We start from the raw sequence: 17,784 nt of genomic DNA, 5'->3' as shown, positions 1-17,784 counted from the left end.
AGAATTTCTTTAATAAAATTTGAGGTCAAAGCTGGCAATTATAGCTTTCAGGATCATCATCTTCAGCCACATGTATAAACTGAGGATTCAAATTTAAACCCCACCTTTTCCACTTCTGAAGCTTTTTTCAGGACAGTTTATTGACTGATGGAAATGCTGTCATTTGCATTTTATGTCACAGTTTGCTTTTCACAGCCACAAGGAACTCTCAGAGTTTGAATTTAACTTGTGATACACCCCAATCCTAAGGAGACGTCAGGGCATTAATGGTTATTAACATATCTGAAGGTACATTTCAGTAAATAGATTCAATTACTGCATAAATCTCATTTTCAGAAAAAAGTGGAATTTTAAGGGTTTGAATTTTAATACCTCAATTACAATTAGTGCTTCCCATGTTCTTGCTTCATTCATGGAGAAAGGAAAATTGTTTATTTTGTGACAATGTTTGAAAATTCATGAACCAATACTGAATATTGAAATCCTAATTTATATCACACTATCTACATTATCAAAGAATACATTTCAAAATCTTGCACATACATTCATATCTTCTCCTGGTTCACCCCACTGGCTTCATTTTGACACAGACATGTCAGTGACAATACTGTTTGCTGGCCTGTTGAATGCAAGTGGGGGTATATGTCTGTACGCCGTGGGGGATCGGAATGTATTGGGGGTGAAGGAGTTGTGTAGTAAAAGTACCCTGTTGCTTAACATAGGACAGAGATGGGGCCTATATTTTCATTAGATCTCTAAACTGTGACTCTTTGGCATTAGAGATTGTTTATTAGAGTTTTATGGGAAATATTAAAAGCTTGTAACTACAGAGAGTTGGATTATTAAGATAAGATTGGGATACAACAGTAGGAGATGAGATGAACAATAGGGATATCTGGTCAAAGTTATAAACCCAGGATTTGTGAACTATGTGAGAAGCATTAAAGCTATTGCCTATTTTAATTCCTCAAGCTTCGTTAAACATAAAAGGCTCTTTAATGTGAGATGACTTCTCAACAATGAAATAGTGGACAGTATAATTTCATAAATAGATGTGTTTGAAATTTCAATAGAACATCAAATGACTTATTTGTATTTAGAACTTATATTCAGGGTATTAAAATTGAACAAATTGTCTTGTATCTTATTCAGAGGCTTGTATACAACTTCATTGCTCTGACAGGCTAGGCCAATGTGCAGACTTGTCATTCCATTACAGGCAAATAACTTTCTAGGAAGAAAGGGGCTGAAATATTTGAGTGTTGATACTAATAACGTTGTCAAAATCAAGTATCTACATAATACCACTAAAAGAATGTGCCCTTATAATACTGTTTCAAACTGGAAGAAATGTAGACATCAATATTCATTCATTCAATGCACATGCAAATGCATAATAAACATTATTTTTATATACATGAAATGTAAAGAGTTCCTTCAATACTAAATACTACTCTTCCACTGTATCACATTAGTTGCCACGAAGAACAGAAAGTATTTGATTACTATCTAAGGAGAAGGAAAGGAGAGGCCATACTTGGAGCCTGGTGCTGCAGGAGCGGCTGACTCTCTCGAGGGTAGCAGTGGACCGTCACAGCTGGTGATGCCCCTACGTTGGGAGTACCCTGAGTATGCTTGCCGTTCCCACTGCCGCTACGCTTCATCAAGGAGTCCAGTGCTACCACTGTGTTCGTCAAGCCACCTACAAGGTCCAACTATTATCAAGCAGGGCTTCTACAAAACCTACTACCATATTTATGGGAATAATTTCTGAGGACAAAGTGTTAACGGTTTAAACAATATTAATATTTTCTTTTCATGTTAAATTTTCAGACCATGTTATGACAATTTCTCTATTTCAGCATGAGAACTGGGGTACTGAAATCTACATAACAGTTATTCTTTTCTTCCCTTTATCTACAACCTAATTAACAGATTCCTTTGATGCTTTATCGCTTTGGCTGGGGATTATTCATTTCTTAGGGGACAAGAAATATGTTACATGGAAGGATGAACTAATTGTGCTTTTGAACTGGACCAAAATAATTTTTTACCATTTCATGTGTCTCTTATGATTAAATTGAGACAGCTCCTTCACTCAGACAGGGTTATTAGAGTTCACAACTTCATCTGACAAATTGTAATTTATTTTCCAACTTCATTTCTGTCTCTTATTTTTCATTTTCATGGTAAGTTTTTCATTCTCCCAGTGTTGAATAGGTTATTTACACCAATAGAGGAGTCCCTTAATCTGGCTGTAATCGTAAACAAACCTACATACAGCCATTCCTTTCAAAAATCAAACCAAAGTTAACACAACAGTTGAATTCAAAAAGAAAGCACTGATGTGCTCAATTTGAGAACAATGTCCTCCAGTATATTGTGAAAGTTTATTGCTTATATTTGGAGAAGAATCCACTTCCTGTGCAACAACTCCAGTACTCACAATGCCAATATCGCTGGAATAAAGTGTCCTTGCTCAAGAGACATGAATCTTATTGAATATACTGGGAATTGTAAACACTACAACAATGTTAGGCTATGGTGTAAAAGCTAATGTCAAATTTTAACTGTATCTGCAAAGCTACACTTAATATCAGAAAGCCATATGAAAAAGCCATGTTACGAGATATGTAAGACAATCAAAGATGTGCTTGAAGGTCTCATCCAGGGACGCAACCACAGCTGAGGACTGCTATCTATGACTTTTAGCTCAGACGAACACTGGGGCTTATACTGCCATCCTGAATAAACATTTTTTGGCAGACCCAGAACATTGTATGTGTATTCAAACTGTACAAATTTTTCACCATATTTAATGCCGTGCTTATGCACATAGGTTGTCAATGACACTGGGAGAGGAAAGACCTAGAACTGCAAAGGTAGAGCTCGTAGTCTTAATTAAGATGAATTACTAGTATTTGTGTAGTATGAAAATGGGAAAATGCAGAATACCATCCTCAGTGCTGCTGATGATGGAACTCAAACCCACCATATCGCAAAAAGCGTACATATACATGAGCAGAATCATGTAGCCAACTTGCTCCATAAACTATATGAAATAGATTACACGTTGCCACTTTCCACTCGCAACAGCCATGGCAATCCATGCTCGATCACCTTGACATCATGGGACACATTGGTAATGGGCATATCATTGTGCAAAAGAGACTATTCAACACTGGCACAAGGAATTGTTTACCAGTGAATGTTCCCGGCAATTGACGGGAACAGGATGGAAGGAATTTGGAAATGTTATACATCCCAGACACAGTGTACAGCCAATTTAGGAAGGTGGAGGCTCAATGATGTTTTGTAGTAACATATTGGATCATTTGTATGCAACTACTAGTCACTGAGGACAATTTCAAGGCTTCTCAATTTGAGAAAAATGTTCTCCAGTATATTGTGAAAGTTTATTGCTTACATTTGGAGAAGAATCCACTTTATGCGCAACAACTCCAGTACTCACAATGCCAATATTGCTGGAATAAAATGTCTTCCTTGCTCAAGAGACATGAATCTTATTGAATATACTGGGAATTGATTAAGACAATGTGATTCTGGCCACACAATCTGCATTATCTACGCTCGGTCATCATTGAAAGGTGGGGCAAACTGCACCAACAAAGGTCTGACAGGTCAGTGGATAGTATGCCAAGAAGGAGTAAGCATGCATCACTGCAAGAGACATGGTATTATAGGAGTTGGGGTTGGTGTGCCTATTGCAATCTGAGAAATCAACTCCATTCTCTTAAATAGACTTTCCCTTAATGAGAAGCAATAGGTAGCAGATATGTTGCATTTACTGTCTTTTTGTTTTGTTTACAATTTGCCTTATATTGCACAGACACAGGGATGGCAATGATGGGATAAGAAAGGGCTCAGAATGGAAAGGAAGCAACCGTGGCCTTGGTACAACCTGGTGTGAAAATGGGAAACCACAGAAAGTGATCTTCAGAGCTGCTAACAGTGGGATTCAAACTACTATATCCTGAATGCATACCTGACAGCTACATGACCCAAACCTCACAGCCACGCACTCGGTCTATTTACTGTCTTATGTACACTTTGTTGTCACAGCAATATCATGTCTGGTAACTGGTTTCTGAATATACTGTTTTAGAATTGTGAGACACATCTTCAAAGCTACTATGGAAATAAAGTCAAACGCAATGCACAGGAATAGAATGATTAAATTAACTTCAAGAATGAAACATTGTTTCAGAATAATAAGAAAACTATTTTATATATCATTGTCTAAAACTATCATATTTTAGTACTGACTTCACAAACAAAACAAAAATAGAATTCAAGAAAGAAGGGGTAAAGGATGGACAAGGATCTGGGAGAAAATACGATAGCAGGACACAGCATCTTGGTCTATACCTCATAAGGGTCCAACCTTCAGCAGACCAAGTTGTGAATGAATGTCATAGTCTGATCCTCAAAGCACAGTTTTTTCATCCCTTTGTACATATCTACGGGTATAAAAGACCCATGAACTGTACTATTTAGCTGATTTGTAAGCTTTTGAATATGAATTAAGTTAAATGTAAAGGATGGCTAACATGCAATGTAAGTTTCTAGGATACAGGACATCTGTAGTATGATATAGGAAATAATGACTTATGTTAATAAATTTAGAGGCAAATAATGAACTTTACTACATTTGATGGTTATGTGAAATTAATTGTCTGAGAGTATACTACTCAAATAAACATAGTGTATCCTAACCCTTAAGTTACAAACACACTCTCAAGCATATGTATAATACATTTTCTTACCATCACACAAGAAAAGTAGACTTACGAGAATTTAATAATGAACACATCATTTTTTATGGTTTCTTGAAGCTTTCAACATGTAAATCTCAAGAAAGGCAATGCATATTGTTAACAGGAAGTGCTACATAAGAATGTACAGTTAAGACTAGGAATATGGTACAACAGGAGTAAGAAACTGCTCTCTGGGAGAAATACTAAGAAGAAAACTCAAAAGTAATGTTATTGGCTTTATGTCCCACTAACTACTTTTACAGTTTTCAGGGAAAACTTCAAAAATTCAGACTTAATACGTTATTACAAGTCTTGCAGAGCCTATTTTAGTCCTGGGTTGAAATACCGTACTTGGAATTTCACAAATAATAATGCAGGTTACTAGTCAGTTCCTACATGCATTTAAATATGAGGAGCTGAGGAAAGATATATTACATCCCTAATATAAGTCAACAAAAACAATCAAGACAACAACAAAGTATATGATCTTCCAAGGAATATTCTCCCAGCCACCTACCCTGGTGTAGCCTTTGCAAGAAGAGTCAGGGAATTCTTTTTGTGATTTGGACGCTGTGCAAGCCAAACATTATGTGTTAAAGCTAAAATGCTGTACATGTGCTATAACTGAGCTATGTTACTTAGCTTCGGAAAGGCACATGAATCTCCTTGATGGTATTCCAAGTACTTGAAACTCGTCTCTCTGTACTTATGCATTAGAATCATTCATTATGACAGACCTTGTTAATTTTTACTATTCCACAAGCCTTGTTTTTGCTATAGTGGAAGTCATTTCTTTTCAGTTTCAAATTAGTTAAACTATAACTGTGAGGTTTTCAGTATGTCAAAACTTTCACACAAAATATACAGGAAACTCACTCAAACTTCACACACAATAGCAAACAATTCCAATCACCTGACCACACACAAATTGGCAGGACTGAACATAATGACACACAGAGCTATAACCATACCAATGAACAAAACAGATTTCAACAATGAAATACAAATAATGAAACAAATTGTGGAAGAAAACAACCAAACACAGTAGATCAGTAGATTGTTTAATAAGAAAGCAATGAAAAAGCTTAAATAATCCCCTGCCCCCTCCATCAAAAACTGTAAATACATAGCCATCAATTTTGTTAACAAAAACATGTATAAAATAGCTAATGTACCATATTCAAAAAGCAAGGTTTTAAAATAGCATTCAGAACAAACAACACATTACAAAAACAAACTAGCAAATGCAATCTAAGCAAAAGGACCAAGAATATAAAATATCAAATGTCGGACAAACAAAACGTAATTTTCTATACCAGGTACTAAGAAAACAGAAATGCAATTAGATACAACAGATACTTGGCCTTCTGTGAATGCATATATGACAATGCCCACCACTTCACGGGCATCAGCACAGATCTTAAAGTATTACACATCATCAAAAACAATAGAAAAGTGTTAAATATAAAGGAAGCAGTAGAACAAAATCAACAGGAAAAAGTCAACACGAATAACCTCAATGATATCTCTCTCTCTCTCTCACCCTCCACCTGCCCCCCTCTAAAGGATTCCCTGCTATTCACTCAACTAACTTAAGTCACATATCAGTAAAGCACAACAATTCAAACTCCATTAAAATATGTAATTTATTCATTTGCTAATGCTCACTAAAACCAAACCCAATGGCTCAAGAGCCCCAAAGGGCCATAGTCTACCAAGTGACCACTGTTCAACTCGAAGGCCTGCAGATTACAAGGTGTTGTATGGTCAGCATAACAAATCATCTTGGCTGTTATTATTGGCTTTCTAGACCGGGGCTGCCATCTCACCATCAGATAGCTCCTCAATTGTAATCAGTAGGCTGAGTGAACCTCGAACCTGCCCTCAGGTATAGGTAAAAATCCCTGACCTGCCTAGGAACCAAACCTGGGGCCTCTGGGTAAGAGGCAGGCATGCTACCCTGCACTGCGAGACCGGAAATGCTCACTAAACATCCAAAACAATTTAAAATGCAATAATAATACTGTAATAATAATAAAAAAAATAAAGTGTGATTTCATAAAATGTGATGATGTTCTTTCAAGAAGAAGGAAAGAATCATGTCATTCTGTTTTTAATTAAATGGTATCATTTTCAGGTATAATATGTTATTAAATGTTTTCATTTTTTCTAGTTATTTTCTAGTTTTTTTAAATCTGCATTTGTTTCAACAGACTGCAAATCCTCACAATTATAGATTTGTCACAAGTGTCACTAACACTGGAATAAATCACAAAGGATAGCAATAATGAAGTTGTATCCTTCAGGATTAAGAAATAATCTGTTTTAACTATTCCTCATTATCAAACAAATGGAGAGTAGAAGGTAGTAACAGAGAAACAGGTAGGGTGTGAATTAACAGGGGAGGGGGAGAATCCCCTGGCTGTTGATACCAATATTGTTTCCTCATCAGGGAAAGTAATTTTCCTCCTCTCTGACCCTCACTTTCAGATTGAATTTAGTGTAGGTTATTACCAGAGTCAGCAGAATGAGAGAGGGGTAAATTTAATGAACAATATTCTGAATGAACTATATTCTGACCAAGCTAAGGAACATAATATGTATTCAAACACTCTCTCATGTTTAATATATCAATAAATGTACCAACTTCATAAGATTTTACAGCAAAAGCATTAACAACTGACTGGATAGAAGATGACCATCTCTCTGCTACAGGCATACTTCATAGACAGGAAATTTCAAGGGCATTATCTCATGCAAGTAAATTATTTCTCTATGGGTTATTGTACCTCTCCTTTTATTTCTCATAACTTCAGAGATGTGTACCTTAGAAAGATATTTGCCTGACAAAGTAACTAATTTTAGTATTGTAATTTTTTTCTGGTACCAAGAAGAAGTTTAATTCTGAAATTCTATTGACCAAAGCATACTGACAGAGGAGAAATAAGTTAGATGCAACCTCCAATCAACTCAAGAAAAAGCAGCTTGATTCACAGTCTGGAAACAGGAAGTTGGCAAGAGATGAAGGCAAAGTTGTTCTTCACAGCCATGAAATCATATTCTACTTTGTAATCTGTACTGGTACTGTAGGCCTACTTCATTTTCACAAACTTTAGACCACTTTTGTTTTTGGTTCAAATATCTTTAATAAATTATGTCCACATATATGAGAGAGTAGAAACTGTCTGATAACTGTGGCTTCTGCGGTAGTGTGGATACACAGAAATACAATAGCTGGCTCTGGGAATGGGTATGGTTTCCCAGGATACGGTCTCAGAATATACTGGAATGAATGTGGAATAGGATGAAGCTCTGAGATCTATACCTTAAAAAAGAAGTGGGGCAGCTTTATGTGTGAGTTAACGTGGGCAGTTAGGACTTGTCAGAAGTATTTGTCTTGACGGGTTCCATATGGTGCACAGTCAAGTAAATCAAAAGTATCATTTTAGGCTAAAAGAGAGAAAAATAAAATATTTTCAGAGGCCATTCTACGTAAGTCGAGGGAAGTTGAGACCCGCGAATGTTATTCAGACTTTTCTCTTATAGTCAGCTGTTGTAGTTAACTTCAAGAATACTGGGTGAGTTGGCCATGCGGTTAGAGGCACGCGGCTGTGAGCTTGCATCTGGGAGATAGTGGGTTCGAATCCCATTGTCAGCAGCCCTGAAGATGGTTTTCCGTGGTTTCCCATTTTCACACCAGGCAAATGCTGGGGCTGTACCTTAATTAAAGCCACAGCCACTTCCTTCCAACTCCTAGGCCTTTCCTATCCCATCGTTGCCGTAAGGCCTATCTGTGTCGGTGCAACGTGAAGTCACTAGCAAAAAGAAAATAGTACTTTATAATGATGAAGATGATTATGAACCTGAATATGTGCCTACCATAGAACGAAAGTGATAACGACCCCAGTTCAGGTAAGTTGTACACATTTTACACAATAATATTCAAGTTTTTTTAATAGAAGTGATTTTAACCTAACTTCAGCAATTTGATGTTTTCTTGGCGCTAGACAGAACTGCAGTGCTTGTGCGGGAGACACAGCATGTACTTCAGTTGTTTTTATTTAGTGCTTGAACACCAGGGGGCAGGAAGAAGAGTTTAAAAATACAGTTCATCGGCAAGATAGCGGGAAGCAGTAACACCTAAAGTAAGTATTTATTTATTTATTGCATTCATATTAATCTAGAAGCTTTACTGAATATCAGGATGTAATTAATGAAGTGTGTAAATTTTTTAGCGAACCTAAATTGTGAACTTACAACATCATACGTAATACCATGAGGTTTTGAATGTTGATATGCACAATTGTGTGGGCTAGGTTTCCCTACAGGCAATGCATGTGGGAGTGCTGGGTGCTGCCACCAAAAGGACTGTGAAAGCAAAACTCGTACTCTACATGAGAAATGTAATGTATAAGATTTTAATTGTTTAAAATCGTTCCACACTGTAAAATAAAATATTTGATCATGTGTATATACACATGTACTGAGCTGAAATTTTTATTTTTTATTTTTTGTAAGTAGTGAATTAAGTCCTGACATGCACAATGGTGTGGGTGCTGTTTTTCAGCCGATATTTCTTAGTTTGTAAAATAAACTGCAAATTCATGTATTTAAGAGCATTTTAGTAAGTTTTTGATGTACAAACAAAAATTCACACATCCAGTTTTCTTTCAGATCTGACGACAAATTGCTGCCACCAAAAGGACTGTAAAAGCAAAACTTGTCCTCAGTGTCAAAAATGTAATGTATACTTGTGTTTGAACAAAGATTTTAATTGTTTTAAATTATTCCACACTGTAAAATAGAACATTTGACCGTATATTCACATGCACTGAGGTAATTTTTCTTTTATGTAAGTAGTGAATTAAGTCCCGACACACACAATTGTGTGGGCGCTTTTTTCAGACGTTGATTTTTATTTTGTAGAATAAACTAAAAATGTATGTATTTAAGAGCTTTTTAGTCAGTTTTGACGTACAAACAAAAATTCCCACTGCCAGTTTTCTTTCAGGTCTGAAAGGGATACAAGAGCCACTATGCCCGCATAGGCAATCCAAATGGGAGATACCTGAACTCTAATCTGAATATACATGAAATGCATGAGCTCTATGCCATCAAATATACTGAAATCAAAGTGATACCAGTTAATGAAAAGGAATATTATGATGTATTTTGAAATAAATTTAGTTTACATTTCAAACTTCCAGCAAAGGGCACTTGTCAATAATGTGACAACGTTAAAACATAAAAGAATATGACACATGTGACATTTTGGAAACATTAAATCGGCCAGAACTTCCCTAAAATGAAATGAAAATGAAGCTAATGAGTCATTTTGTTTTAACGGCTGACCTACAGAAGGCTCTAGCCTTTCCCAAACTTATATGCTCAGAATCATATCACAAGACAAATATGTGCGCCTATAACTCTTGATCAGTCATCAATGATCTGCATTTAGGAATGTTGCCAAGGTGGCAGAGGGTCGATGACCTTCGATGTTAGGCCGCTTTAAACAACAAGCATCATCATCATCATCAAGGTGGCAGATTCCCTATCATTTGTTAACCTAGCCTTATCTTAAATGTTTGCAAACAACTTGAAAATACATTGAACATTCCAATCTCCTATACCTCATCCTATAAATGAATATTTGCCCCAGTTCGTCCTCTTGAATTCCAACTTTATCTTCAACTTTATCTTTCCTATTTTTAAAAGCTCAGTTCAAGCTTATTCATCTACTAAAATCATTTCACACCACCTTCCCACCAATAGAGTAGAACATACATTATAAAGATGTTGATTCCCATAGGGAACCTGAAATATTTGTTCGAATGAGTAAATTTATAATACCAATATAGTTGGTCCATTATTGGACAAGAGTTAGCTGGAAAATTTATAAAATTTATTGATAAAAGTAGAAGAGAAGGAGGAGGGTAAGGAGAAGGTGGAAATTTTCCACATATGTGCCAACAATATAAGGCAAGAAGAATAGGTAATAACATTGTTGGGGATTCATGGGATTTGGTTATGGCAGCGTGGGAAATGATTAAGGGAGTAGAAATTGTTATCAGCGGGATACTGACTGGAGGGTGATCGGGGATTTAAATGAGACTATGGAGTGGGTATGTGAAAAATAGGGAATTAGATTTGTAGATACAGGGGTGGGTAGGAGATAGAGATCTACACACAGATGGCCATCACATGAAGTGCAATGGTACGTATAAGTTAGGGAGTTTGTTTAGAAGATTTATAGGGAGGCACCTTCAGTGAAACAGGGTGGACTAGGGAGCAGTGATGAGAGTATAGGAAGGTGAAAATCAAGTAAGGATGACAAAGTTGTTAAGTGCTGAACTGCTGAAGTATTGTAAAGAAAGCAATAGAATTAAGTAATTTAATAGATATATACGAGGGTTGTAAATAAAGTAATGGCAACATAATCCAGACACTCACAGGAGATTGGGCATGCACAAATAGGACATAGGTGCAGTTGAGTGGCACTGTTGTCAATGTGTAGTGTGCATTTGACTGGCTTCCAGTTGGGAGCATTGTTGCTGTGTGGCATTGAAGTGAAGAGTGTAGATGTTTTCAAAATGTTCTCAGCATTTGTGGATTAAAATCAAGGTTGCCCATGGCAAAAATGCATCAGAATATTATAGGGGATTACATGAAGCGTGTGGTGAGAATGCAGTACTGTATAGGACGGTTACACAATGGGTCAAGGTGTTTTGTGCTGATCAGAATGAGACTGTGGATTTGCAATGCACAGGTCGGCCGTCCATTCCTCAGGACCAGATTGACGTAGTAGGTGGTCTTGTTTGAGTACACCATTGATAGACTGTCAGGGAATTATCCGTAGAGGTCGGTCTCAGTCGTCAAACGGCGTAGCACATACTGACAAAATGCCTTAACATAAGGAAAATTCCATCCCCTTGGGTTCCACGTTAACTCACTGTTGTACAGAAATGGCTCTGGTATGCACTGGCTGGCATCCACCTGGACAGATTCGATCATGTTTATTGCAAGACGATCACCTTATCGTGTTGCAGGACAACGCACATTGTCATGTCGCAAGCAGTGTCAAGCTGTTATTCATATGGAGTCATTGGGAGGTCTTGGAACACCTCCATACTCACCAGATATGAGTCCTTGTGACTTTGACCTGTTTCTGAAGTTGAAGGAACCCCTCTGAGGCATCTGATTTCCCAGCGTGGCATCTGTACTCCGCGCAGCAGGGCGCTCTGTCGCTTTCATCAATAGAGAACGCCTTGCCAATGGTCTCCAACAGCTTTCTGACATTCAGCAAAAGGTAACAGACTATGCGGGTGACTAGGGTGAAGGAATGTAATTCAACTGTACTTGTTAGTTTATTAAATCTTGCGTTCTATCAATATTGCCACTATTTTAATTACAGCCATTGTATTTACCAGATATTGTAATAGGAGTTGAATCAATGCTGAGAAAAGATATTATGGATGCTGACACATCTGACTATTTTGCAATAAACATACAGACCTGTACAGATCTTATGAGATTATAGAAACAATACTCCTTGAATAGTTAGGTCGGTCACTATCACTCTTAACTATGGCTTCAACAAGTCAAGGCGAGTTGAGCATTTAATGTTTAGTGAGTGTTAGTGGTGTGGAAATTATGACGGACTTCATCAAAGATGTACTATATAACACAAGTGATATTGATTTCAGCTTTGATGATAGTGATTTAGAAAACACTATTGGAGAAGCTGTAGTTCAAGTGGCAAAAGCGAAAGAGATGAAGGTATGTTCCTGTAGGGTTGAGGGAGGAGTCAGATATGTGGAGCACAGACAACAATGGACTAGACATAAAACCTCATTATTACACTGATGGAATAGCAGGTGTTCAAACATACACAGGACTAATTGTTGACAGTATGCCAATGAAAATTTTAAAATAATTCATCGATGATGAACTAATCAATTTGATAGTTACAGAAGCAAATTTATATCAGGAAAAAGTGGGGGAAATCTAGTCTGAGAGGAAAATTTAACTCCAAAAACAAGGGATTTACAAATGGGTAAACAGTGCAGATGATGACATTTATAGCTTTCTGTCACTAATTAGATTGATGGTTATTGTCAATAAACCATGAATGGAAATGTACTGGTCATATGATGAAATGCTTTCTATACCTTTCTATGTGAAACATTTATCAGAAAATAGGTTCCCTTCAATACTACAGTTTCTCCATTTTATCAGTTTGACATACCAAATGATGATAAACTGCACAAGATCTGACCTGTAGTTACACATGTCATAAATAAATTTAGAGACAGTTACCTGACTGGTCTAAAAGTCACCATAGAAGAAAATGTAATGTTGTCAAAGAGGGCAGTTGAGAGGGGGAGCAGTTCATTAGGATGAAAAGGGCTAGGCTTGGAATCAAACAGTTTTGATATTTGCAAGAGTGGAACTGGATATTTTTATGATAGCAGTATTTGCAGAGGGAAATCTACAGACAACAGCTTAGACCAGGATTTATTGCCTTTAGGTTCAATTGTAATGCATCCAATAGACCCACTACTAAACCAGGTCAGAACAGTATATCTGGATGATTGGTACAGTTCTCCAAAACTGTTTATAGCTCTCTATAATAAAGGAATGAATGCAATTGGAGATGTTCAAAATAACAAGGTTCGACTACCAAGAATTGGTAAAACCAAAAGACTATGGAGGAGATAAATGAAAGTCAGGCAATTACCCCCTTCCATGTATGTGTTACGGAGTGATAAAGGACTAGTATTCATTTTATCTAATTGTCACTTTAGGATGGGAATGGTGGATACATGGAGTACTGATCCTGTCACGAAATTAGCAATTTTCAAACCCAACCTAGCGGATGATTATAATCAGAATATGGGGGTATAGATTTAGAAGATAAAGAGACAAATGCATATCCCTCTATGAGGAAAACTGTGAAGTATAAGAAATTGTTCCTTTAGTCCAGTAAAATTATATATTTTGCTATGCAAAAGGTCAGCTAGGTTTGACTATTTTATTTATTATTATTTGCTTTACGTTGCACCGACACAGATAGGTCTTATGGCGACGATGGGATAGGAAAGGCCTAGGAGTGGGAAGGAAACACCCATGGCCTTAATTAAGGTACAGCACCATTTGCCTGATGTGAAAACGGGAAACCACGGGAAACCATCTTCAGGGCTAGCTTCAGTGGGGTTCACACCCACTATCTCCTAGATGCCCCTAACTGTATGGCCAAATCGCTTGGTGGTTTGACTTTCTGATATGTTATTGGTGTTGAGCCTGTAAGGTAAAACGCAAGTTTTCCACCTTGGCATGCCACAGCACCCCACTTGGTATTGGGAAAAAGCATAATTTTTATTTTTACCTCAGGCCTGTTTTATCAGTATATCTCATAAATGGCTGGTTGAACCAAAACATTGTTTTAAAGAGGAGTAAAGAGGATTAAATTCCCTACAGCTCCGTAGCTTGTATAGTAACTGATATACAAGCTTTCAAACAATCAGGTATTTATCAAAAAAGTTGTTGAAGTTGTGATTTTCTATTCAGTTTTGTTAAATAGAAACTGATGTTCGAAACACTTCTGTATCTGATGGTAACATCTCAAGGCATGAAAAAGTACTGCATCCACAGTTGGGGGTAAATGTACTAGACAAGATGGTGCTCTTGTTGTTGTTAAACTAAGATGTTTAGAGCAAACATTATATGGATCAGTTTTAAAGGTAAGTGAATTTACTGCACATAGAGCATTAAAGAACATTTCTATGACCAGTATTTCAAGATATGCAGTTGTTTGATTAAAGGCTATAAAAAAATTCCACACAAATACAATATTTGTACATGTAATTATTTATCAATCAACATTCACTGTCATTACAACTTTATGTTTGGACATCATGCAGGATACACAGAAATATTTTAAAAAATGTTTACTTTGTATACCACAAGTTGAAACTAGGTCATTAGTAGTGAGACATAGATCAGAATATGTTAACAGTTTTTGCTGTTTTGAAGGTCCAGGACAAACCTCTTCAAACTCTGCTTGCTGCTCCTAATCCTTATCATCCATCCAGCTCAATATCAAAAGTTTCCATATCATTGCTCATACATTCATTTATGAATGTTGGAGGGTCTTCTTCACCTTCATTGCTGTCTTCAAATAGAGAAATTTCAGGCACACTTTTACAAGCTCCTCCCAGGAAACAGGTGCACAGGGAAGAACATATGGGACCTGCCTTCCAGCAACCACAAGTGTTCTTGCACCCTTTCTTGCACTTGCAAGATATTATTTTAAAGAGGGATTCAGAAGCCACATTACTTGTAGTTTTTTTTGGCAGGAGGAGCCATATCGGATAGGTACCCAGCCCCTACTAAAGAGCATTTTTCTGATGTTCGAACCACTTCTGTATCTGATGGTAACATCTCAAGGCATGAAATCGTTCTGCATCCACAGTTGGGGGTAAATGTACTAGACAAGATGGTGCTCTTGTTGTTGTTAAACTAAGATGTTTAGAGCAAACATTATATGGATCAGTTTTAAAGGTAAGTGAATTTACTGCACATAGAGCATTAAAGAACATTCCTTGTAATATCTTTCTCAGGAGGCCAGTGAAATGTACTTTACTGCATTCATTTGAATAAAATTCTTGAGAAATTTCTGGACATGTGGCTTCATTAAATAGGATCTCACGTAATGAATAAAAGTTTTTGTGTCAAATATGTTCTGCACTTTTCATGCCCATCCCCATCACATAAGAAGGATATCCATCAAACACTACAGCAATGTTTGAACCATAGTGTACTTTTAGGTATGTGAGATAACTCTTAGCAGTGCCCCCAAAATTCAAAATCTGCTGTTAAACAACTTTATGAAAGAAGACAACCTCCATCCACCAGTACAGATTTTTCTTTTCCCTTCAACAGCATCTGTGGGTGGTGTGAATGCCAAAAATAAAGACATTTTATACCCCTTTCACATGCCTTCTTTCCTAAACAGTGACAAAGGAAAAGGTGACAGTTTAAATGTGAAAAAAAATTTCAGGTTTTCATCTGACTGTTTGGTTACACAAATTCTGTGGAAGAGTATTAGTGGGTACACAGTATTTTTTCCTTCCCAATATTAGCACTATTAGGAACTGAAGCAAGTGTGATCACTTTATCTTTACATTCCAATTGAATGTTTTTGAAGTTATCACCAACAATTGTGGAGATTCTTTTCAAATCAAGTTCGTAAGACAAGTGGCAATTAACATCCTCTGTTCCTACCATGCCAATAGTTATCGACATCAGCACATCATTTACGGGGAATGGTATGTGTTCAGAAAACCACTACATAAAATTTCCAGCATCTTCATTGTCGTGAGCAATGCAAGAAGGGTGCATGTCCACATGTTGTTCACTAGTCACTGATTTTGTATTATGAAATAAACATAATCTATATATATATAAAAAATAACTTGTCCTGACTGACTGACTGACTGACTGACTGACTGACTGACTGACTGACTGACTGACTGACTGACTGACTGACTGACTGACTGACTGACTGACTGACTGACTGATTCATCATCGCCAGGCCAAAACTACTGGACATAAAGAAATGAAATTATGGGGATATATCAATATTAAGATGTAGGTGCTCGCTAAGAGAGGACTTTTGGATATTCCGTCGCTAAGGGGGTGAAAAGGAGGGTCGAAATTTTAAAATGAGTGTATCTATATCTCAAAACTTTAAAAGTTTACAGATGTAAAAATTAGTATTTAGAATCTTCTTTAAATATAAGGAAACACATATTTTTTTGTTTTCAGAAAATCCCAATAGGAGGGGTGAAAAAGGGTGAAAAATTGGTTAAATGCCTTTAATCAGGATACTGGTACTTATATCTCAGAAACTGAACACATTACAGAACTGAAAATTTGTACTTTTGACCTCTTTTAAAAATAAAGAAACACGTATTTCTTGGTTTTTGGAAAATCCAATTAATGGGAGGGTGAAAAGGGGGGGTGAATTTTTAAAATGAGTGTATCTATATCTCAAAACTTTGAAAGTTTACAGATGTAAAAATTGGTATTTAGAGTCTCCATTAAAAATAAAGAAACACGTATTTTTTTGTTTTCGGAAAATCCCAATAGGAGGGGTGACAACGGGTGAAAAAGGGGTTGAATGCCTTTAATGAGGATTCTTATATCTCAGAAAATGAAGGTATTACAGATCTGAAAATTGGTGTTTGGGATCTCCTTTAAAAATAAAGAAACATGTATTTTTCTTTTTGGAAAATCCAATTAATTGGGGGGGTGAAAAGGGGGTGAATTTTTAAAATGAGTGTACCTATAGCTCAAAACTTAAAAATTTATAGATGTAAAAATTGGTATTTAGAGTCTCCTTTAAAAATAAAGAAACCTGTACTTTTTTGTTTTCGGAAAATCCCAATAGGAAGGTTGGAAAAGGGTGAAAAATGGGATGAATGCCTTTAATGAGGCTACTTATATTTCAGAACCTGAAGATATTACAGACCTGAAAATTGGTATTTGGGATCTACTTTAAAAATGAAGAAACAGGGATTTTTTTCATTTTTGGAAAATCCAAATATGGGGGTGAAAAGAGGGGTGAATTTTTAAAACGAGTGTATCTACATCTTAAAACTTGAAAAGTTTACGGATGTAAAAGTTGGTATTTAGAATCTCCTTTAAAAATAAAGAAACATGTATTTTTTGTTTTCGGAAAATTTCAATATGAGGGGTGAAAAAGGGGTTGAATGCCTTTAATGAGGAAACTTATATCTCAGAAACTGAAAATATTACAGACCTGAAAATTGGTATTTGGGATCTCTTTTAAAAATAAAGAAACTTTTTTTTTTTGCTTTTGGAAAATTCGAATAGTGGTGGGTGAAAAGGGGGAGGATATTTAAAATGACTGTATCTATATCTCAAAACTTTAAAAGTTTGCACATGTAAAACTTGATATTTAGAATCTCCTTTAAAATAAAGG

General features: G+C 36.4%; 1 protein-coding gene across 1 annotated transcript in view; it reads right to left on the bottom strand.

Moving 5' to 3' along the window:
- The window catches only part of sei (seizure), a 520,652-nt gene that overhangs the window by 61,641 nt on the left and 441,227 nt on the right, over positions 1-17,784 (bottom strand). Inside the window, exon 15 of the mRNA XM_068225985.1 lies at positions 1,538-1,702. Coding sequence (XP_068082086.1) covers positions 1,538-1,702 — 165 coding nt within the window. The remainder of the gene's footprint in view (positions 1-1,537; positions 1,703-17,784) is intronic.

This window comes from Anabrus simplex, chromosome 2 (genome assembly GCF_040414725.1).
Source record: "Anabrus simplex isolate iqAnaSimp1 chromosome 2, ASM4041472v1, whole genome shotgun sequence".
NCBI lineage: Eukaryota > Metazoa > Arthropoda > Insecta > Orthoptera > Tettigoniidae > Anabrus > Anabrus simplex.
The sequence above is the reverse complement of the archived record's forward strand: the minus strand, read 5'-3'. Positions and strand labels throughout refer to the sequence as shown.